This window comes from Coenobita brevimanus, chromosome 9, assembly GCF_032717465.1.
Source record: "Coenobita brevimanus isolate Jiangsu-jjx chromosome 9, ASM3271746v2, whole genome shotgun sequence".
In the NCBI taxonomy this organism is placed as follows: domain Eukaryota; kingdom Metazoa; phylum Arthropoda; class Malacostraca; order Decapoda; family Coenobitidae; genus Coenobita; species Coenobita brevimanus.
In genome coordinates this window covers 1,817,501-1,827,500 of record NC_136962.1, presented here as the reverse complement: position 1 = coordinate 1,827,500, position 10,000 = coordinate 1,817,501, and the positions used below count along the sequence as shown (strand labels likewise).

General features: G+C 46.4%; 1 protein-coding gene across 1 annotated transcript in view; it reads left to right on the top strand.

Moving 5' to 3' along the window:
- LOC145409767 (ATP-dependent DNA helicase Q5-like) overlaps nt 1-9,401 on the top strand; it is a 23,283-nt gene extending 13,882 nt beyond the window's left edge. Inside the window, exons 11-19 of the mRNA XM_080280071.1 lie at nt 1-137; nt 778-966; nt 1,374-1,495; nt 1,604-1,770; nt 1,882-2,102; nt 3,798-4,478; nt 5,721-5,825; nt 7,068-7,200; nt 9,310-9,401. The exon at nt 1-137 is cut by the window's left edge and continues 143 nt beyond it. Coding sequence (XP_080136197.1) covers nt 1-137; nt 778-966; nt 1,374-1,495; nt 1,604-1,770; nt 1,882-2,102; nt 3,798-4,478; nt 5,721-5,825; nt 7,068-7,200; nt 9,310-9,401 — 1,847 coding nt within the window. The remainder of the gene's footprint in view (nt 138-777; nt 967-1,373; nt 1,496-1,603; nt 1,771-1,881; nt 2,103-3,797; nt 4,479-5,720; nt 5,826-7,067; nt 7,201-9,309) is intronic.
- The last annotated feature ends 599 nt before the right edge of the window (nt 9,402-10,000 follow it).

The following is a 10,000-nucleotide window of genomic DNA, read 5'->3' as shown; positions in this document are numbered from 1 at the left end:
CTGCCTCGGCCCACACCAGCAGACAGAGGGAACAGAAGCAGAAGGAGAGGAAGGAGAGAGAGGAGAAGGACATGGCCAAGAGGTCGAGGCTGACGAGTGCCGAATTCACGTCCAAGATCATCGGGCTGAATATTGCTGTGAGTTGTGTCTATCTATCTATCTATCTATCTATCTTTGTACCAATCTATGTCTGTCTATCCATCAATCTTTGTCTCTCTCTCTCGAAGATTATCTATCTATCTATCTATCTGTCTCTGTCTGTCTTTGTATCTATCTGTCTATCTTATATTTAATTCTGTCTATCTGTCCATCTTTCTATCTATCTATATATCCTCCCCCTCCTACCACCACCACAACTACCACATTTTCCTCCTCCTCCTCCTCCCCTTCCCCCCCACTCCCCCTCCCATCTACCTCCTCCTACCACCACCACAGCCACTCCCTCAACCACAACTACCACATTTTCCTCCTCCCCTTCCCCCCCACTCCCCCTCCCTCTTTACCACCACCACAACCACTCTCCCTACCACAGCTACTACCACATTCACCACATTTTCCTCCTCCCCCTTCTCCCACTCCTCCCCTCCCTCCTTACCACCACCACAACCACTCCCTCTACCACAACTACCACATTTTCCTCCTCCCCCTTCCCCACCCCCTACTCCCTCCCTCCCTCTTCCTACCACAACCACTCCCCCTCCCATCTACCTCCTCCTGCCACCACCACAACCACTCTCCCTACCACAGCTACTACCACATTCACCACATTTTCCACAGAGCCGAGAGAGTTACCTGCAGCTCATTTCACAAGCTCTCACCAAGAATTACGAGGCCGCGGAAGGGTCGTTGAATGAGTGGAGTCGTTTGGGGGAGTTGGATGTGGAGGACGTGGCTGTTAAGTTGGAATACCAGGTGTTTACGTCAACGAGTGTCATGATGATGTATCGCAAAGGAATGATGTCGCTGGTGAGTAGTGATGATGGTGGTGATGAGGATGGTGATGATGATGGTCGTGATTATGAGGAGGAGGAGGAGGATGGTGATGATGATGAGGGATATGGTGGTGGTGATGATGATGATGATGATGATGGTGATGGTGATGATGATGGTGATGGTGATGATGATGAGGAGGAGGAGAGATATGATGATGATGATAATAAAAATAATAATAATAATAATAATATTAGTAATAATAATAATAATAATATAAAAATAAAAATAATAATAATAATAATAATGATAATAGTCCTAATAATAATAATAATAATAATAACAATAGTAATAAAAATAGTAATGATACTAATAATGATAATAATAATAATAATAATAATAATAATAATAATAATAATAATAATAATCACCCTTCATTTCAGATGATGAGCATTCGTAAGGACACAAACGACAACAAACTTCGCACAGAGTTAGCCGAGCACACACCACGCATCTCTCTCTCCGAGATGGCGAGGCAGATCGAGCAGGATATCCGAGAACGTAAACACAGGGAGGCCATGGGTGGTGTGGGGACGGGGTTTGTGTCGGCGAGGGAGGTGATGAAGAAGAAGAGGGAGGAGGGGAAGACCGAGGGTGAGAGGGAGGGGAAGGCCGAGGATGAGAAGCAGAGGAGGAAGAAAAACCCGCTAGATTTGAGCAGTAGGCGAGGGTTTGCGCTAAAACGGTCGCCGACGCATCAGACGTCGCTCACTTCGTACTTGAGGAAGTTGGAGAGGCAGCCCTCGTCCTCGAAGGCCCATAGTGTGTCTGAGAGCGAGAGTGAGGCCGAGGAGGAGGAGAAGGAGGTCGAGGATGAGAAGGAAGGAGTTAAGAAAGGGATAGATAGGAGGAGTAAGGGAGTTGAGGAGGATTCAGAGGAGGGAGAGCGAGAAGGGGACGAGGAGGAGAAAGAACTCGATAAGGGAGCGAGAGAGGTGGACGAGGAGAAGGGAGAATATGTTAAGGGAGAGCGAGAACTGGACGAGGAGCATGGAGAATGTGTTAAGGATGAGTTCGATAAATACGACCCCAATGAGAATCAGGAGTTTGGCATGGAGGAAATCTCTCTCTCGGACATTGAGTGTAGTGATGATAGTGATGATGGTGATGAGGGAGAGAAGGGGTGGAGGGATAAAGGTGATGATGGTGAGAGAGAGAGAGGGTGGAAGGATGGTGGTGATGATGATGATGATGGTGGTGATGAGAGAGAGAGAGGGTGGAAGGATGGTGGTGGTGATGATGATGATGATGATGATGATGGTGGTGAGGGAGAGAGAAGGTGGAGGGATAGTGATGATGATAGGAAAGAGAGAGAGAGTAAAAAGAGGAGAGTTGATGATGATAGTGATGATGATGATGATGATAGGAGAGAGAGAGAGAGTAAAAAGAGAAGGATCGATGATGATGACGATGATGAGAGAGAGAGAGATAGAGAGGAGAGAGAGAGAGACTGGGAAATTAAAGAGAGAGAGAAAGACAGTGAAAGGAAGATGAGAGAGAGAGAGGAAAGAGAAAGAGAGGAGGAAAGCAACAGGAAAAGAGAGGAGAGAGGGAGAGAGGAAGACAGTGAGAGGAAGATAAGAGAGAGAGAGGAAGACAGCAGCAGGAAAAGAGAGGAAGGTGGAGAGGAGAGTGAGAGGGAGCGAGGAAATGGAGAGAGAGAGGAAGAGAGCAACAGGAAAAGAGAGGAGAGAGTGAGAGAGGAAGCCAGTGACAGCAGAAGATCAGAGGATATCGTACCAAGGAGCATTTTCGATGAGGTAATTGCTGTGAACGAACTTGAACGAGGTGGTACGAGGGGAACGGAAGCCTGTACCAGCGTGAACAATCCTGAACGACGTCGTAGGAGCATTTTTGAGGAGGTGGAGGCGTGGAACAACGGTGAACAGGGTCGTTTGAACACTTTTGAACAGAACCGGTGCATACAGCCATCCAGGAGCATGTTCGATGAGGTAATTGAGAGAGGAAAGATGGAGAGAGTGAGCGAGGTGAGGGAGAATGAGGGAGGGAGCGAGAGGAAGAAGGAGGGAGGGAGCGAGAGGAAGAAGGAGGGAGGGAGCGAGAGGAAGGAAATTAAAGACAGAGTGAGCGAGAGGAGAGAGAATGATAGGAGAGGGAGTGACAGGAAGGGGAATAGAGAGAGAGTGAGCGAGAGGGGGGAGAGAGAGAGGGTCCGAGCTAGCTTTAAAATGCCGAAAGCGAGAAAATTGAAAGAAATTGATATTTTTGGTGAAATTGATGACGTGGATCCGAACATTGACGTCTTAGCGCCAAGAATCAATAGAAGAAGATCGTCATCGCTGGAATCGGAGGTTGATGCATCGAGAGAGAGAGGCAGGGTAGAGAGAGAGGAGAGAGAGAGGAGGGGGGCTGGAGAGAGGAGTAGTGTTGAGAGAGGGGAAAGAGAGGAGGGAGGAAGAGAGAGAGTGGTTAGAGAGACGAGTGGGGTAGAGAGAGGAGAGAGAGGGGAGAGAGAAAGAGAGAGAGGGGAGGAGAAGGAGAGGAGCAGAATGGAGAGAGAGAAACAGGAGGGGGAGCTGGGGGTAAGAGAGAGAGAGGAGGAGAGGCATAACAGAGAGAGACAGGGGAGAGAGAAAGAGAGGAATGAGAGAGAGGAGAAAGAGAGGCGTAAGGACCACAGAAGCCCCCCCCGGAACATCGGCAGTCAAAGAAAACGGAGAGAACTGACAGAAATCGATATGTTTGGCGAACTCGAAGGAACGGAAGGGAAGAGAGAACGGGAAAGATTGCCGGAGCCAGAATCGGATGTTGACAGTTCGTACGGCGAGGATTGTCGCCCCTACAAGGCCAATAGTGGGCATAGAAAACGAGATAAGGGTGAGAACGATCTTAGAAAACGAGATGGGGGTGAGAGCGATCTTAGAAAACGGGCTGGGGGTGAGAACGAGCATAGAAAACGAGATGGGGGTGAGAGTGAGCACAGAAAACGAGATGGGGGTGAGAACGATCTTAGAAAACGAGATGGGGGTGAGAGCGATCTTAGAAAACGAGATGAGGATGAGAGCGAGCACAGAAAACAAGATGGGAGTGAGAACGAGCATAGAAAACGAGATGGGAGTGAGAACAAGCATAGAAAACAAGATTGGGGTGAGAACGAGCACAGAAAACGAGATGGGAGTGAGATTGAGCATAGAAAACGAGGTGAGGGTGAGATTGAGCATAGAAAACGAGATGGGAGTGAGATTGAGCTTAGAAAACGTGATGGGAGTGAGAGCGATCTTAGAAAACGAGACAAGAACGGCCACGGAAGCCATCCAAACGGCGCGGATGGAACCAAACGCGTGGGGAAAGACCGGAGCCTTCAGATCGACGCCGGACGAGGGGGAAAGGGAAAACCGCTAAGGGAAATTGACATGTTTGGCGAGATTGATGGCGACGGAGGCGACGTCAGCCGGAAAAGGAGGAGGTCGTCGATGCAAGATAGCGATGACGCTTGTGCGATTGATGTTGAAGATGCAGTTGCAAATGCGAGGAAGGGAAGGAAGGCGAGAGAGAGTGATGTGTATGTTGGAAAGACAGAGGTGGAGGAACGTAGGGCGATAGACAAGGCTGATAGATCGAAAATAGACCCTGATAGATCAAGAGTGGACCCTGAGAGATTAGATAGAAAGACAGACAGCAGTGGAAATAGAAAAATGAGGAAATTGAGAGAGATTGATATGTTTGGTGATGAAGGTAGTGATGTGGAGGGAGAGAGAGTGATAGACAAGGCTGATAGATTGAAAATAGACCCTGATAGATTGAAAAAAGACCCTGTTAGATTGGATAGACAGACAGACAAGAGTGGCGATAGAAAAATGAGGAAATTGAGAGAGATTGATATGTTTGGTGATGAAGGTAGTGATGTGGAGGGAGAGAGAGTGATAGACAACGCTGATAGATTGAAAATAGACACCGATAGATCGAAAACAGGCCCAGATAGATCGGATAGAAAGATAGGCACTGATAGAAAGCCTAGGAGGTGGAAAGAAATTGCTTTGTTTGGTGAAAATAGTGATTCCTTCGAAGAGAATGTTTCGAGGGAAGGGTACGTGCCAAACGACCCCAGTACTGCCAAACGATTGAAGGAAATTGGCTGTTTGGGTGCGAATGAGGGCCCTGAACTACCCCCCGGCAAGAGGAAACGATCGTCAAGCAGCGAGGGGGGGAGTATTGGAACCGTGGATGGGGAAAGAACGGCAGAGTCTTCGGAAAGGTGTAAACGTTGGAACGCGGGTGTCAGTGAGGGAGGGAAGGTGAAAGACAGTGAGAGAGAGGCGGGAACTTCCTCCACACTTGAGAGAAAGAGAGAGAGTGAGATTAAAGATAGAGAGAGACACCACAAGCATGAGAGACTTAGAGAGAGTGAGATTAAAGAGAGAGAAAGACACAGGAGAGAGAGTGAGAGTGATTCTAGTAGCATTAGAGAGAGTGAGAGAGAGTCTAGAGGTAAGAGAGAGAGTGAGAGAGGCTCTAGAAGTAGTAGAGAGAGTGAGAGAGAGTCTAGAGGTAGGAGAGAGAGTGAGAGCGATTGTAGTAGTTTTAGAGAGAGTGAGAAAGAATCTAGAGAAAGTAAGAGAGAATCCAGGAATAGGAGAGAGAGTGAGAGAGATTGTAGCAGTACTGGAGAGAGTGAGAGAGAGTCTAGAGATAGGAGAGAGAGTGAGAGGGGATCTAGAAGTAGCAGAGAGAGTGAGAAAGAATCTAGAGAGAGAAAGAGAGAGTCTAGAGATAGGAGAGAGAGTGAGAGGGGATTTAGAAGTAGTAGAGAGAGTGAGAAAGAATCTAGAGATAGGAGAGAGAGTGAGAGGGGATCTAGAAGTAGTAGAGAGAGTGAGAAAGAATCGAGAGAGAGAAAGAGAGAGTCTAGGAGTAAGAGAGAGAGTGAGAGAGAATTTAGAGATAGAGAGAGTGAGAGAGAATCAAGCACTAGGAGAGAGAGAGATGATAGTAGTGGTGATAGATGCGAAACCAGGGATGATAGATATAAGGGGAAATACCGCTCCCCTGATAGACCAAAGAGTGTCGATTATACAAACACTGATAGATACGAGACGAAGGGTGATAGATATATTGAGGATCGTAAGAATGAGAGAGATAAGGAAGATTTGCCATCTTACGCGTCTCCAGGCAAGCGTACGCGTGAACAAACACATAAAACATCGCCACAACCATCGTACGCATCTCCAGGCACACACGCACATGAACGTACGCACAAAACATCGCCACAGTCATCAGATGCGACTGGACGTACACACAGCACCCCAGACAAACGCACACATGAAGATAAAACGCACATGCCCATGTATGCGTCGCCGAACAGACACACACACAAACAAACACACAAGCATGAAAAGCCGATCTCATCCAACGAAACAAACGGAGAGAGAGTGGAGGAAAACGCACAAGAAAGCATACAGTTATCACCAGAAAAACACCAAGCTGAGAGAGAGAGAGTTAGAGAGGAGAGAGAGCTGAAAGGAAGAGAGAGAGAGAAAGAGAGGGCTAAGGGGGAGAGGCAGGAGAGAGAGAAAGTAGGGAAGGAGCGAAAAGAGAGAGAGAAAGTAGAGAGAGAGGAGAAAGAGAAGAATGAAGAGACACAGCAGAGAGAGAGAATAAAGAGAGAGAGAGTAGAGAGAGACAGGTTGAAGAAGAGGGAGAGAGAGGAGAAAGAACAGTCAAGAGAGAGAGAGACAGAGGAGAAGAGGAAGGATGGGCCAAGGAAGCGTAGGGGGGTGAAGGAAGAGACGAGACACGAATCAGAGGAGAAAGAGCGAGAGGAGAGACACGGTTTATCGGAAGAGAGAGGGAGCAAGAAGAGAGAGGGTGTATCGAAAGAGAGAGAGAACAAAAAGAGGCGGCAGGGTTTATCAGAAGAGAGGAAGAGTGTTTCGGAAGAGAGAGAGAGTGTATCGGACAAGAAACTGCGCATATCGGAAGAGAGAGAGAGCAAGGAGAAGAGAGAAGGTGTGTTGGAAGAGAGAGAGAGCAAGGAGAAGAGAGAGGGTGTGTTGGAAGAGAGAGAGAGCAAGGAGAAGAGAGGGGATGTGTCGGAAGAGAGGGAGAGCGTGTCGAAGAGGAGGGTGGCGGATTGGGTAGTCAAACACCTTATGCCGCACTACAAGAATAACAACATCAGCGGCAGGACAGTCTTCAAGTCCCTGGCGCGGAAACTGGCACACACGGCCGTCGAGAGAGGCCTGGCAGCAGGTATGGGGTCGGCAGATTGCGTACACCAGTCTTTCTTTTCCATACTTCACTTGATTCAACTTGGCCTAAAAATGACTTATTTAAAATGGCTTCTTTTCATCGTCCTTTCTCCCTTCCTTCCTTCCTTCCTTCCCTCCTGCCTTCCTTCCTTCCTTCCCTCCTTCCTTCCTCCCTTCCTTCCTTCCTTCTTCCCTTTTTCCCTTCCTTCTTTCCTTCCTTCCTTCCTTTCTTTCTTCCTCCCTCCCTCCCTCCCTTCTTCCCTTCCTTCCTCCCTTCTTCCCTCCCTCCCTCCCTCCCTCCCTCCCTTCATTTGTTCCTTCCTTCCTTCCTTCTCTCCCTCCATGCTGCTCAATCTCTGGCAGCCTCCCTATTCAGTGCCTTATCCCAGAGGTCACACTCTATGACCTCATCCCCTCTCCATGCTGCTCAATCTCTGGCAGCCTCCCTATTCAGTGCCTTATCCCTGAGGTCACACTCTATGACCTCATCCCCTCTCCATGCTGCTCAATCTCTGGCAGCCTCCCTATTCAGTGCCTTATCTCTGAGGTCACACTCTATGACCTCATCCCCTCTCCATGCTGCTCAATCTCTGGCGGCCTCCCTATTCAGTGCCTTATCCCTGAGGTCACACTCTATTATTATTATTATATTATTATTATTATTATTTTTATTACTACTACTACTACTACAACTACAACTACTTCACCATCTCTCCATCTTAAATACTGACATGTAACAGTGTAATATTTGTACTAAAGTAATTTCTGTCTGTAATGTAATGGTTAGTATATGTAATGAACTACTAGATTTAGGGGTATAAGTCTGTTAAGGTAATCTAAGCAGTGTTTGGATGTCGTTTGCTTAGGGTGGCTGTAAAGAGGAGGCCGTATGAGGGTGGTGGTGTTTGGAAGGGTGTGTGAAAGGAAATTGAAAGTAAATGAGAATAAGAGTAAAGTGATGAAGTGTACGAGGTTGGTAGATGGTAGGGGGATGAATATAGTTTTGAATGGCGAGTTGCTTGAGGAGGTAGAGTGTTTTAAATATCTAGGGTCACATGTTGCTGTGGATGGAAGAATAGATGCAGAAGTGAAGTTTAGAATAAATGAAGTAGGAAAGGTGCTGGGAGGAATGAAAAAAGTGTTTAGATGTCGTTCGCTTAGAATGGATGTAAAGAGAAGGCTGTATGAGGGTGTTGTGGTACCGACTGCGTTATATGGGACTGAAACATGGAATATGGGTGTAGCAGAGAGGAAAAGTTTGAATGTAATGGAGATGAGATGTCTGAGGAGTATGTGTGGAGTGACGCGTATGGATCGGGTGCGAAATGATGAAGTGCGAAGGAGAACTGGAGTTGTTCGGGAGATGGCTGGTAGAGTTGAGCAGAGGGTGTTGCGATGGTTTGGGCATATGGAGAGAATGGATAATGAGCGATTGGTGAAAAAGATAACTAGATCTGATGTGAGAGGTGTAAGGCTGAGAGGAAGACCACGAATAGGATGGATGGACAGTGTGAAGAGAGCACTGGATGCGAGAGGGATGCCTGTTGAGCAAGGAAGAGTGGCTGTGTGTGACAGAAATAAATGGAGAGAAATTGTGAATGAATAAGTGATGACGCAGCCCTGAGGGGATATTCTCCCGCATTTGGTCTGATCAGCTTTCAGGTCAGGTGCGGGTAAGGGGATGGGTCTATTATGATGTGGCAGGGGTAAACCAGCTCTGTTGTCGGGCCCTGCTGCGGATGTCACTGATTGCACTGCGCAGTTGATCCTTGTGTGGTGTGGTGCGGTGAGGATCTGTCCGTTCTCCCCTTTGGGGCTAAGATGCGAATGAATGTGTTTGAATGGATGAGTAAATGGGGAGTGTGTCGTCCTGTCTCGGCTACCTCCCTTTCCTTGGGGGAAGCAGCCTAGGTATATAGATAGATAGACATTTAGTGAAGAGAAGATTATAATTAGAATGGATATGATGCTTCCTTCTTTCCTTCCTCCCTCTCTCCTCCCTCCTTCCCTCTCTCCCTCTGTCCCTCCCTCCCTCCCTCTCTCCTCCCTCCTTCCCTCTCTCCCTCCCTCCCTCGCTCCCTCCCTCTCACATATATCTTTTTATTTACAGACGAGGATGGAGTGAGACGGCACGTGGATCAATTTTTCCGAAAAGTTGGTCGCGTAGTTGATGAAGAGGACATTCCCTCACTGATATTATGAGATTATTATTATTATTATTATGATGATGATGATGATGATGAGGAGGAGGAGGAGGAGGAGGAGGAGGAAGAAGAAGAGGAGGAGGTACAGGAAGAAGAGGATGGTGTGGATTATTATTATTAGTGAATTATTGTTATGTGATGATGATGATGATTGTTATTATTATTATTATTATTATTATTATGGTGATGATGATGGTGTTTATTATTATTATTATTATTATTATTATTACTGAAGTATTGTGATGATGATGATGATGATGATGATTACTGTATTACCACTGAATTAGTTATTATTATTATTATTATTTTTATTATTATTATTATTAGTAGTAGTAGTAATAGAATTCCACTTCTATGATGAGGCCTTAAGTCACTACTACTACTACAATTATTATTATTATTATTATTATTATTATTATTATTCCATGTGTATTACTTGTTAGTGATGATGATGATGATGATGATGATTGATGATGATGATGATTGATGATGATGATGATAGATAGATAGATGTATATTGAGATTAATCATTAGAATTGAGTCTCCTTGGTTACTACTCAAAATATATTACTACAGGCCTTAATTTTGAGAGAGAGA